Raw genomic sequence first — 12,517 nt, forward strand, 5'->3', positions numbered from 1 at the left:
ACTTCGCTTCACTTCACATCGCAACTCGACTTTTTGTGGGATGGATTGTGTATAAGGCCCAATACGTCGCGATAGAAGGAGAGATTGAACACCTCTCTTTCACACCAAGGCCTCTTTTTGGCCCCGACCGCAACAACGTGAACGCCTGAGGTGTGCTCTGGGATTGAATCAGATGCGATGGCGGCCGCGCGCAACCTCACAACGACCGCGAGTCCCCCTCACTCAGACATTACGGCGGCAGAAGTGAGGGAAGAGCCCAAGGCAGCCGTGAAGAACTACAAGGGCTTCGTCGCCGGAGTATTTTCCGGAATCGCCAAACTCACAGGTTAGTCACTCTGCATTCCGAGTTTTAAAGACCGTACTGAAACTGCGAAGTCGGCCACCCCTTCGACACAATCAAAGTCCGCCTCCAAACAACAGACGCCTCGCGCTTCAGCGGCCCACTCCAATGCGTCGGCCAAACGCTGCGGAACGAAGGCATCCCGGGCCTCTACAAGGGCGCAACCCCTCCGCTGGTGGGCTGGATGTTCATGGACTCGGTCATGCTGGGCTCGCTGACGGTCTACCGCCGTCTCGTCGCCGAGCGACTCTTCCGCGTCGGCACCGTCGACAACTTACCGTCATACGGCCACGGCATCGCGGGCATCATGGCGGGCAGCACCGTCAGCTTCATCGCCGCGCCCGTCGAGCACGTGAAGGCGCGCCTGCAGATCCAGTACGCCGCCAACAAGGCCGAGCGGCTGTACAGCGGGCCCGTCGACTGCCTGCGCAAGATTTACGCGAACCACGGCGTCCGGGGCGTCTACCACGGCCTCAGCGCGACGTTGCTGTTTCGGGGCTTCTTTTTCTGCTGGTGGGGCAGTTACGATGTGTTTTCAAAGTACTTTAAGAAGAACACGAACCTCAGCGCGCCGGCGGTGAATTTCTGGGCGGGCGGGCTGAGCGCGCAGATTTTCTGGTTGACGAGTTACCCGTCGGACGTGATTAAGCAGCGCATTATGACGGACCCCCTTGGTGGCGGACTCAATGACGGCACGCCAAAGTTTAGGAGGTGGAAGGACGCTGCGACGGCGGTGTATAGGGAGACGGGGTGGAAGGGCTATTGGCGCGGATTCTTGCCGTGTTTCTTGAGGGCGTTCCCGGCTAATGCAATGGCGTTGGTTGCATTCGAGGGTGTTATGCGGGCTCTACCGGAGTAGATGGGTGGGCATTTACATGGTCGTAAGGTATAGACGACAAGACTTTATGTACGATGGGGCACCGATGACCATAGATAGACAGCAGGATACCCAGGATCGGAATCAGAATCGCATCTCTCGCAGCATGTATCACGATTATTCAAGAACGAAAGAGGATCATATGTGGCAGATCAACAAGCACACGAAGGTGCCAACTTTTGGTATTCCCTTTTAACCTTGCCAAAATTCCAGTGCCATGCCGACCCAAGTAACCTTAACCTGACTAGTGCATAGAAACCGTTTACTCGTCGTCCTCATCAGCCTCGTCGTTAACGACGTTGAAGAACTTGAGCTCGTAAACACCCTTGGAGGTGGAGACGACACGGAGCCAGTCACGGAGCTGCTGCTTCTTGAGGAACTTCTTGGTGCTGTGGGGGTGGAACGAAAATGTCAGCAATCTGCAATTGACAACGACTTGGGAGAGAGAAAACCTACAGGTACTTGAGGTAGCGGCCGGAGAGCTCGTTGTAGGCAATGATCTCAATCTTGCCCTCACCCTGCTGGGAGATCTGAACCTGGTCGCCGAGGTTGCCGACGCGACCCTCAACCTTGATCTTGTCCTGGAGGAACTTCTCAAAGGCAGCGACGTCGAAGATCTTGTCGGAGGCGGGCTGGGAAGCGTTGATGATGAACTTCTTGGTAACCTTCTGGTTCTTGCCCTTGCCGGTGCGCTTGATCGCCTAGAATTTGGGGAACATGACGTTAGCCTACTGTTTCACGCCGCCGCCCAATTTCTCTCCTCCCATTTTCAGAGAGGAAAGAAGATGGGCTGGGCCAACAGCAAAGCGGTGTTGTCATGTACGTACTGCTTGAGGAGCCATTTTGGACGGATGTGATGGACGCAAAGAAGTTTGATCCTGCGTTTGGTTGAAGTGGTTGTGGTGAGGGGAGGGGGTAGAATTGACAGATTGAGATGGAGCTTGACACTTCACAAACTTTTTCCCAGCCCAAAAGTGGATTTCGGTTGTGGGTGTAGGAAAAAGTGGCAGCGAAATTCTAGGGCAACGGATCATTATCTTATCCGAAAGGTGAGAGCCTAGAAGGGTTAGACTGACTCGAAAGTGGTCGTTCACCGAGCTCACCGGGATCTCTGGTGGTCTGAGCTCCGCGCTCCAATCAGGAACGAGTCGCATCCAATTCTTCCCCCAGTACATCCGTTTGCCATAATTGGCAGGCATGCAACGCACGAATGGCGCGTCTGCGCTGTCGCGAATGATTCACTCTTGACATCTCAAATGTCCATGTCCAGGGTCGCATTCATCGTACGTACAGGTACAGGATTTCAATGGCTTGGGTTTTCTGCCTGAAGTTTCCTGCCTAGAACCCCCACACGCGAAAGAAGCCCATGCATGTGTGAATCACGGGAGCAATTCGAGAAATAGCGGCTTCTTACTCTCATTGGTGGACGCGAATGCGACTTCGTCGTGGTCACGATTATGGAAAATTGTCAACGAGCCAGTGAGGTCTAGTGAGAGGGGTTCTTGCACCTAGGCCTGGGCTTTTCGTGAGTGAATTGTTCTACTTCTGGTCTTCTATTACCTCGTGATGCATACGGACCTAAGAGATGGATCGTTTGTTTCAAGCATTCTACGGCGAGGCGTGTCCTGAGCAATCGATCACTGAGAAGTGTGATGATAAAACCGATCCACCTTTCTCTTGTTTCCCTTGTCGTCGTATCGGCATTACGCAGCGCATGAGGGAATCTTGGCCGTTTCGTTGAGATAGATCAATTCCAGTAAGATGTTCACCTAAAGATAGTGAATGATGTATACGAAGGGACTGCGCAAACGTCAACACGCTCTGGGCGACGAATTAGCTCGCTATACCAAGACTTTCTTCATGGAGAAAGGCCTGGTCTTGCCCAGGGAGGAAAATACCACGTCATTTCAAGTCGACGGATTCGATTTACCGCATTTGCATCTTCGATTACGATTCGCAGAATGCCATATTGCTAAGCTGTGAAATCTTGTGACTAATTTTAGGTCGTACAACCTACCAGAATAACAAAACATTTGCTAGCAGGGTAACATCATGAAGCGCCAGTTATAGGCGAACCGTATGTACCATCGTCCAGAACATTCGTTCTCTCGAGACTTTTTGCCACTTCAGGGTCCAAGCCCAATGATGGGATAAGGTGCGGTAGTCTCTAGATCAGTCTGCCCAGGTGAGGTGGAATGTCAACGTCCTTACTCAAGTTGGCTCGCCGAGGGGCATAGTAAGGCGTACAGGCATGACTGTCTTGACAAGCCAAGGTACGCAATGGGGAATTACGAGACGGCTGGGCCTAGTCCGGTTCCTGCCGGGTGATCAATAGAGGTTCATGACTGGTTCCTGGTTGACGATGCCCGGAGGAAGACGGATTTGATGGGGTCCCCCTGACTGTTAGTGCGACTGGAGCGTGCGATCCCCAAGACATGTCCTGAGGCACACATGCATAGGGCTGAACGATTGGATGAGACTACGTACCGAAACGGACCCCACCCCGATCTCTCAACTCCCCTCCTTCATCAAAGTACCGACTTCTGGGTCGCCCTGCCACCAAATACCCTTCTAGATTACAAGTGTTTCCTCAAGTACTTTCCATTATCACTCAATGCTACGAGCTAGGCACCCAAGTCTCGTGGCTGAGTCTTGCGCAGAGTAGCCTGGGAGAACAGGCAGGGGTATGCGCCAATGGCACCCGTGAATGGCGTGTCGTCCCTTTCGACTCGAATCTCTCTCAACTCCAGGGTGCCAGGTTTCCAATCATCTGCACAGCTACGGCACTGCTACGCTAGCTGCCGTTACATTACTCTGCAACCCTGATTTATTCACAGCGCTGACCTTGTTTCATCCCCCGGATGAGGCTCGGTGAGGTAGAAGTATTTCGCCGTGAAGCCCGAGCTGGAACCTCCCATTCGATAACGGAAAGTCCAAGGCGGAGATTCTCACACCACACCGACTGGCAAGGCGCATTGCAATCATCCATTGAGGCATCATATCGAACATGCAGGCGGACTCAGTCATCTGCCTTGGATGTCGAGTTCAACCTGGAGACCGTCGTTTTCTGCTCACATGCTTGGCTCCGGCCCCCCACCCAACCCACCTCAGGGAACAACGACATCTCTACAAGCTACTGGACTGTTTTCGCCACCTTGAACTTCCATCTTCTGACGCAAAGTATTCGTTTTTTGTTGTACGTGGACCAAAATCATCACCATCTGTTCCATTGAGTCTGGGTCTCGTCTCTCTCTCTCTCTATAGTCAACGTGAGCTCGTACTTCCATGCGGTCAACGAAAACAACAAGATTCAGGAACGGAAATTGCTATTCGTATCAAGATCTGAAGCAAGATACGAGGTGTCTCTGATACCCGTAGCCGTGCCGCAGCGGGATGAAATTAGCCGTCCTGCAACCCGGTCATCTGGGACATCGGTCCACGGCACTGCGCCTTTTCCCCACGCAGCCAGGTACCTGCGGTGCATGCTAATTGGCACTCTCAACGTCCTACTGATAGTATTGGCATTAGGTACACCCTGTGAAGGCCGCCTTTGGAAAATTGATTTCCGTCTCCGTAGGAGTCGATTGCTTTCCGCTAGTCTAGCTATCCTCTGTTCGCTGCCTTCACCGGTCTGCAAGTCAGCAGGCGACACCCCCGATCACGATGTCGATGTGAACTTGAATGCAAACTCGGACCCCACCACCTTCTCTCGAAGTCACTTCAAGGCGTCTCTTTTTTCTCGGCTTACAAAGTCGAGAAGAGAGAATCGTCTCCTGTCTACGTCAACAGCCGAATTCGATCGAATTTGAAGTTGACCTCTGGCTGCCAGAACTTTGGCTTTGGACGCGGGATTGGCCACGGATATGCTCCTATGGACCTTTTCTTGTTGTTGCCTTGTATCGAAACAGCCAGTCGTATCCCAATAACGTCTTTGAGTCACTTCGCACATTCTAGAGTGGTGTGGTCTGTACCATCGGCACTCTCCGTCGTCTGCCATGGCATATCCATTACGAAAATGAACATAGTTGAGGCGAGTTAAATTCTGAAACATAGTAGTTGTGAAAGATAAATTACAAAACCTGAACGGATCCAAATCCTGAAGACTAACTCTCATCAGTCTCGATCTGTTTCACACGCTACATACCACAGTCATGATGAGAATAGCTATCGTAGGTGGTGGAGGCTTCGCGGCTATCCTAGCCCATCATATCACGCAAAATGCGAACCCCGTAATCATCCTGTCAAGAGAAGTAAGTAGTGAGGACAAAACTGAGCAGACCAGGTCACTAAGAGATGGTCGCAGTCAAAACCAGAGCTGGAAGAACGCTACGACTGTCAAGTTGCAGTAGTAGACTACGACGATGCTGAAAGCCTCCGTTTCGCCCTCAAGGGCATCGACCTCGTCATCTCGACGATACGCGGCCAGGAGCAAATTAACGTCATCCACGCCGCGCGCCACGCCCGCGTCCGCCTCTTCGTCCCCGCAGAGTTTGAAGGCTCGATATCCCACCGCCCATCATCCGGCCAAGACCCACTTGACTACGGTTCCTCCGAAGCCATCGAGCTCCTGAAACACTGCGCCAGTTCAAAGTCTCGCAAGATGGAGTACACAGTCTTCTCCTGCGGTGTCCTGTACGAGCGCTTTGCGCCGGGCGGGTTGGCGGAGTACGGCATGGGAGCCCGCGCTACGATTGGGAGTCAGGGAGTCTACCTTGTCGATGTCGGGAACGCGTCCGCGGATATTGTTGAGACGAACGGCTCTGGGCGGCCTGTGCAGGTCTGCATGACCTCCGTTGCCGATGTGGCTCGGTTCGTTGCCGCTGCCATTGAGCTGGGCCCTGGCACGTGGCCCCGCGAGTTCAAGATGAGAGGGGATAGGATGTCGGTTCGAGACATATTTGCAAAGTGCAGTAATGTGAGAGGTGGTGAGTGATATTTCGTCCCTCTAACCGAGATATTGGGCTAATGAAATGATAGTGGCGTTCACATTGCGAACTCGAAAGTACTCCAAGCTCCAGAGCGAGCTTACACACTACGAGCAGCGACAAAATTGGAACCAGTGGTGGAATATCCAGCGTCTGATAGCTACGGCGGATGGACGGTATGATTTTCGCCAGGCGAATCTCAACGAAGTCGTCGACTTTCGGCCGGTCAGTTTCAGGTCGTGGCTTGAATCCAACTGGGGACCAGGGTCATAGACGGCAACTTTCTCTTCGCTTTGCATTGTGCCAAGGGCATTTACCCATTTGATCACAGTGATGGGCCACTTTATCATTGTATCTTTAGAATACCCTCTCTATTTTGATCTGACCAAATTGGACTATCTCGAATAGTATCTCTAAAGAAGTGCTTTGGATACCAGACCTGAACTTAAGCAACGGGCTAGGTTATCGCGGATCGTTGTAGAATTACTGAGTCCTTGCCTTGTACCACAGTATCATTACCCGGTTCCTCTACAGCCCCCATTTGCCTCCAACATCGCGAGGAATGACCAGCTTATCCTCGACATACACACAAGAAATTGCCATCCCAATATCCTGGTATTCGAGGACGCAGCAAGGGCGACCTTACTGAAAGGAGGCCTCATCCGTCCAGTGAGATGACGGCATGCAGTGAATCTAGAGGGTATCATCGTGGGAAAACGCCTTGCATCCTTCGCCCCAGAAGGGGGTTCAACCCCCGACTCGAAAGCCCAAGGTACAGCATGGTTGAACCTTTGACTTGGTCACCACATCTGCACTTTCCGGCCGAGGTAGATGCTCCAGCCTCTTGAGAGCTTAGGATCGGTTCGGTAGATGCATCCGGTCCCAGGTGCCAGGTAGCTCTGTCCGTTAACTGCGCCCCATAAGGTAGTCATTTCCAAGATCCCGGAATCGCTAATGCTGATGCTCATGCTGACACCCCGACCTACCCTTTTCGCAAGCAACTCCGGCGGCGCGGTAATGGCATTTAATTGGCTACTGCCCATCCTTCCCGTCACACTGCATATCGTTCCTAATATGTCGGCGAAACCAGATGAGACCCCCGGCTCCGTTACGGTTACCCAGAAGCGGTAGCTTAGGCCGCGCAGCCGGACGGACGGAGGAAATGATGATGATGAACCCGCCCGCGTGAAAATTTATGGAATTTTGATATGCCTCGGGACCTTTTGCAAACCCTCAGCCTCATGACGACAGCCTACAACCATTGTTTAGTCAACCCTCAAAACTGCCGACATCACTCCGAACTGGCTAGAAGAGGAGAAATTGGTTCGCAATAGTGATATTGAAGGCTGATATGGGCCGCCAAAAGCGCCCCCCCTCTCCGTTTTGGAGGGTTGTAGTCTAACCGCACACTCGGTTCTAAACCCCTTACCCCTCCCCCCTTTCCTGTCTCTCTCAAACCCCCAGAGCCGCGTTGAATGCCCTCTAATGATGTATCCGCGGTGTTGAATGCAAGCCCTTGCCGTTTGGACCCTCCCCCAACCAATAATCATGGCGCTCTGTTGAAAATTTCGTTGTTTCCCATATCCTCGTTTCGCCCGTGCCGAAAACCCGGTTTTGCCTTGTTCGCTTTCAGACGCCCTTCCCCCTCCGCGACCAATCCCCACGCGCCGCGCCGTCTCGATTGTTGAAAAGAAAAGGATGCAACTTCGTCCAGAGTAACGTCACAGTCTACTGGACGACAAATTTCCCACAGAAAACTTTTGCCTCACTCCCGACCCTCGCTTTCTCCTCTCACGCCTTGTCCGCCTCATCACCAAACTCATCCACGACCCAAAGGCAGAACCTCTCCCACTCCGTCTCCCACAGCTTGAGCCTCTGCGCCTTGACGCCGGAGCCCAGGCTCGCCTGCTTGATCCCCTCGGTCCACTCCGCCGGCGTCTCGTCCTCGAAGGCGGACCACCGCACGCTGTTCTCCGCCATGGAGCCCAGCCCGAGCAGGCCGACGTTCTCCCACCCTTGCAGCGCCTGCCAGTAGTCGTGCGACATGCCCGCCGTGTCCTGGCCCAGCATGGCCGGGTCGTCGTTGCACAGCGCGCACGAGACGCCGCGCGAGAGCAGCGCGGGCAGGGGGTGCGACATGATGGAGCCGCAGAGGCGGAGGACCTCGTTGGAGATGGGACACGACTCGACGAGGATGCGTTTCTCTTTCACCATGTCGATGAGCAGCGGGTGCTTGTAGAGGGAGAAGCCGTGGCCGATGCGTCGCGTGCCGAGGAGGATGGCGTCGTAGAGGTTCTGGTCCGTCTCATCGCCGTCGCCGAGGGTCTCGCCGGCGTGGAAGAAGAAGGGCAGGTTGACCCCTTCCTGGGCGCACTGCTTGCGGAACCAGAAGAGTTCCGGGAGGAGGTCGCGGAGGGGCCGGCCGAGGTCTTCTTGGCCCACGAGGTCGTAGCCGGCGATGAGGTGGGGCCAGGAGATCTTGGTGGTGATACAGTTGTCCATGCTCTCGATGATGTCGCGAACGGGGAGGTGGCGGATGGTTGTCCAGATGGTGCGGAAGCCCCAGAAGGCGGCGTGGGCCGGGTCGGATTTGAAGAGGGCGAGCTCTTCTTCCATTACTTGGAACATGTGGTTGTAGTCTTTTTCCGGTTCTTCTTGCTGGTCGCGGCAGTAGTTGAGCGGCCAAGTGAATCTATTAGGGTCAGTACATCATTTCGCTGTGGGACGAGGACGATTCTCCTTACCTCAGCTCGATCCAGTAGATGCCATCTGCCAGTAGAGACGCCATCAATCTCTTGAGGAAAGCACGGAAGATTGGTTCGTAGTGAATAATGGTGTTGGTGACGCCAAAGCATGAGGTAAACTTGCGCCAGACAGCATCGATGCCGTGATGCTGCTCATAGGTGTCCGTCAGGGTGATTGTGCAGCGCGCCTTGAGCCACTTGAGGAACCCCGTCCTTCCACCGTCGGGATACTCATCCGCCGCCGTGGTCAACAGCCGAAACTCGCCAGGGACGTATCCGTCCTCCCAAACGGGCCTTGAACTCGTCTCCGCCCTTCTGTACCGAAAGTGTACGCTGGCATTTGACCTCGCCGCGTCGTTGGACAGAGGCTCGTCCGCAGCAAAGTGAATACCAGGCGTCTTGAGCAGGACATCAAACAAAAAATCAAAGTCCACCATGGCATCCAGGTGGGAGTGAAGAAGCGACCCCTTTGGCATCCTCTGCACGATGCGCCACAGCCGGGTCGTCTCGAGGCGCTGCTTGGCGAGCGTGAACATCATGCCCGGGAAGGGCGCCAGACCTTCGGTGGTGGCGATGTCCTCCTCCGTCTCGGCGTTCCATATCGTCCGCTTCTCCTCGTCGCGGATGCGGGAGACGATGTCTGCTGCGCGCCGGGCGATGGGGGACGCGGCGCCTTTGAAGGAGGCGTCGGCGCGGCTCTTGTGCTCCTGGGCGATGAGGGCGTCACGGCCTTTGATGTACTGTGTGATGAACGGATCAGAGACGGATGGGATGTCTTGGCGGAGCTCCTCCCAATCTTCGTTTGAGAGAGACATGTTGGCCGGATGGTGCGGGGTTCTTTGTGAGCACTGAGATAACAGGGTGAGAGAGAAAGGTGGTGACTATGAAGTTGAATAACGGCGGGGTTGAGCTTTATGAGATATCGTTCAAGGTTCCGGAGATGTGGACTCGGTGTCGACGAGATAGGCAGGCATCCGTTGCGTTCCCGGTCGGTCGCCTCCGGTGTGGTAATGGAGGGGTTCTTGAGTCGCCGGCGGTTTACGATGGAATTAGGCGGTTAGCGATGACTGCGGGGACGCGGGGTTACAGTGGTGGGCCAGTGCACGATGATAATGATAGCTTCTTGACGGGCCCCACTCCGGATTCAGCGGCGCCGAAGCCGGGCATGTGCCCGGAACACCGATCGGTGGTTCAGTGGTTTCCACCTCTAGGTACTCTCAACGAAATGATTTTGGCAGGCGTTGAACGCGGAACCTCTACCAGATCTCACAATAGGGTTCTTCGCGTATCCTTGTGGCTGCGGTCATCTTCTAGTTAAGCTTTCCGCTGCTGATTTCTACGATACTGTTCTCGCTAATATATTTGACATCTTTGAGGTTTCTACAAGTTGTATGATTTTTTCAGCTTTCTTCAGTCTAAACATGTACAGGTGTAATCTGGTGAGACAGAAGCCGTGGACGAATCCGTCATGGCCATTGACAGCTTCCTCGACATCGTGATGTTTCAATGCAGTTTTCTCATGCAAAAGATAGCACTCAGCGTCCTGCCTTAGCTTCAGAGTATTCTCCCCTGAACATGAATACTTTCTGCCTTACGTACCCTGATAGCTCTCATCCGATCACTTATTGGCACCAAAGAAGGAGTGTCTCTCAAAAAGCACCGTCTGTTGTAGTCGATCGCCGAGCGGTACGATTCTATCGTATGTTGGCTCACGGTCCTACATAATGCCATGGATAGCTCGTTTTTTTGCTTTTCCGAACCATACTTGGGCGTCATGTATCATCGAGAAGATGATTACACCAAGAAATGGCCATCGTCTCCCAGATTTTATGACGCTACACAAAACGAGTCTTTCCATTGGCTCGTGGCACATGCATTCCCCATCACCAAACAATGTCAGCAGTATGCGGACGAGTCGGAACTGGCCCTGTTGCAGTAAGTTACAGATTTTGAGTGACCACGCTTCTTTGGACGTTCAGCCAAGGTTTTCAAGCACGGGTGTGGAAGATATGGGGGGATTGCTGTCAAGAAGACATCTGAGGGCTACAGAACATGCAACTTGCCTGGACTGGATGGCTGCACTGGCTACTTTATCCATGCGCTTAAAGTGGACTCAAGAGTATGTCCAACAGAGCCATCATGCTTCTACATTCTCCCTCTTGGCCGCACCTTTCACCTTGCAGCTCTGAGACAAAGCGAAATTTCGCCAAGAGGGGTCGGCGTTTGTGTATCACGACAGTTGGTTTTAGAACAGAAAACATGTTTGTCGATTATGCGAGGGTATCTAGTCGTTAAACCCCCTTTCCTTTTCGTAGTTGTTGTGGCCTTGTCTTAGGCAGGCTCTCAGACGCTGGGCTTCACCTTGGAGAATACTCCACGCTTCTCGTTTTGCTCAACCCATTCATCTCAGCCAACACTTTGACCATTCACCATCATCCCCTCCTCCCTCCAGTCGATCGATCCTCCTCAGCAGAGGAAAAAAGACCAAAAGAACTCCAAACCGTCTCCCCCGGCACCCCCTTCACCAAACCCCTCAAAAACCAGTAGGAGAGGAGGGTTCGAGAGGTAGGTTGGTAAGAGAAACGCCCGCCCAGTCTTAACCATACTTCCGGCTACCCCCCTTAGTCGCCTGCAACCCCCCCTTGCCCTTCTTCTCCTCCTTCTTCGCCTTCTTCCCCTTGCCGATGAGCTCCAGATGACCCGCCCGCTCGCCCAGAAGCTTCTCCGTCCGCGACGTCAGACCCGCGGCCATCTTTTTCTGCATCTTGTCCGCTGAGGAGTGCGCTTTCGCCTTTTGGGGCTTGGCTACGCGGGAGGCGTTCTTGAGTTGCTTGTGTTTGGGTTTGCCCGTCGGCGCGGGCCGCGAGGCGGATTTGACGCCGCCTTGTGCCATCTTTGTGTATGTGTGTGTGTGTGTGTGTGTGTGTGTGTGTGTGTGTGTGTGTGTGTGTGTGTGTGTGTGTGTGTATGTGTGTGGTGTTTGGTTCCGGTCGGGACGTTGCTCTCGGCAGGTGGGTTTCGAAGGTTCCTTTCTTTCGTTCGCGGTGGAAGAAATGATTCAGGAAAAGCGGCCGTTGTCTCAACCGTTTCCCGAGTACCTTCTTTCGTTCTGATTGAAATGTAGTAGGTAGTGCGGTGGTGTTGCGTTGGAGGGGGGGGGTTTCCGGCCTCGAATCGTTTCAACTCGGGCGACGGTGAAGAAAGGGAGGGAAAAAGTAGCTGTTGCGAAGGCGACGGGAAACGAAGAAACCTGGAACCCAAAGAAAATTTCAGTGGGTCCCCATGCGCTTATCGCTCACCGACCTCACCGAACGGACCCCGCCACCCCGCCTGGCTTTTTCTCTGCGGACCCTGAAAAGATACGTACCTTTTTGCTTTCCTCTTGTCGTCTTGAAAGATGAGCACCATTTACATTTGCATACCTCACGGGCTCTCATCATGGGAAGAGCTCATGCCAAAGTTGGTACAAGATAACATCATTTTACAATCTAGCTCTAGTAGGTAATAAAACAGACAACTCCGTCTAGCCCTGATACAAGTACAGTCTAGATATTAATACAAAAAACATTACAATCTTGGGTTTGTGCAAATACAAAAGAAATAAAAAAACAAAGAGAAAGAAATGTACAGC

The 12,517-nt window shown here is 53.4% G+C and overlaps 5 protein-coding genes across 5 annotated transcripts; 2 read left to right on the top strand and 3 right to left on the bottom strand.

Annotated features, from left to right (window-relative positions):
- Positions 1-177: 177 nt before the first annotated feature.
- N0V96_005209 (uncharacterized protein) lies at positions 178-1,199 on the top strand (the record flags this gene model as incomplete). The annotated part of the gene is made up of 2 exons (XM_065757333.1): positions 178-325; positions 376-1,199. 2 exons carry the CDS (start codon positions 178-180, stop codon positions 1,197-1,199), a joined length of 972 nt encoding a protein of 323 aa, XP_065614102.1.
- A 280-nt stretch (positions 1,200-1,479) lies between these two features.
- On the bottom strand, positions 1,480-2,059 carry RPL22 (60S ribosomal protein eL22; the record flags this gene model as incomplete). The annotated part of the gene is made up of 3 exons (XM_053191375.2): positions 1,480-1,606; positions 1,674-1,918; positions 2,045-2,059. 3 exons carry the CDS (start codon positions 2,057-2,059, stop codon positions 1,480-1,482), a joined length of 387 nt encoding a protein of 128 aa, XP_053051358.2.
- A 3,309-nt stretch (positions 2,060-5,368) lies between these two features.
- Positions 5,369-6,415, top strand: N0V96_005211 (uncharacterized protein; the record flags this gene model as incomplete). Its single annotated transcript, XM_053191376.2, has 3 exons — positions 5,369-5,467; positions 5,521-6,142; positions 6,195-6,415. 3 exons carry the CDS (start codon positions 5,369-5,371, stop codon positions 6,413-6,415), a joined length of 942 nt encoding a protein of 313 aa, XP_053051359.2.
- A 1,518-nt stretch (positions 6,416-7,933) lies between these two features.
- N0V96_005212 (uncharacterized protein) lies at positions 7,934-9,701 on the bottom strand (the record flags this gene model as incomplete). The annotated part of the gene is made up of 2 exons (XM_053197632.2): positions 7,934-8,834; positions 8,887-9,701. 2 exons carry the CDS (start codon positions 9,699-9,701, stop codon positions 7,934-7,936), a joined length of 1,716 nt encoding a protein of 571 aa, XP_053045003.1.
- A 1,781-nt stretch (positions 9,702-11,482) lies between these two features.
- Positions 11,483-11,779, bottom strand: N0V96_005213 (uncharacterized protein; the record flags this gene model as incomplete). The annotated part of the gene is made up of 1 exon (XM_053197631.1): positions 11,483-11,779. One exon carries the CDS (start codon positions 11,777-11,779, stop codon positions 11,483-11,485), a length of 297 nt encoding a protein of 98 aa, XP_053045002.1.
- Between the last annotated feature and the right edge of the window lie 738 nt (positions 11,780-12,517).

The sequence above is a fragment of the Colletotrichum fioriniae genome (assembly GCF_027942845.1).
Source record: "Colletotrichum fioriniae strain IMI 355084 chromosome Unknown scaffold_5, whole genome shotgun sequence".
Lineage (NCBI taxonomy): Eukaryota > Fungi > Ascomycota > Sordariomycetes > Glomerellales > Glomerellaceae > Colletotrichum > Colletotrichum fioriniae.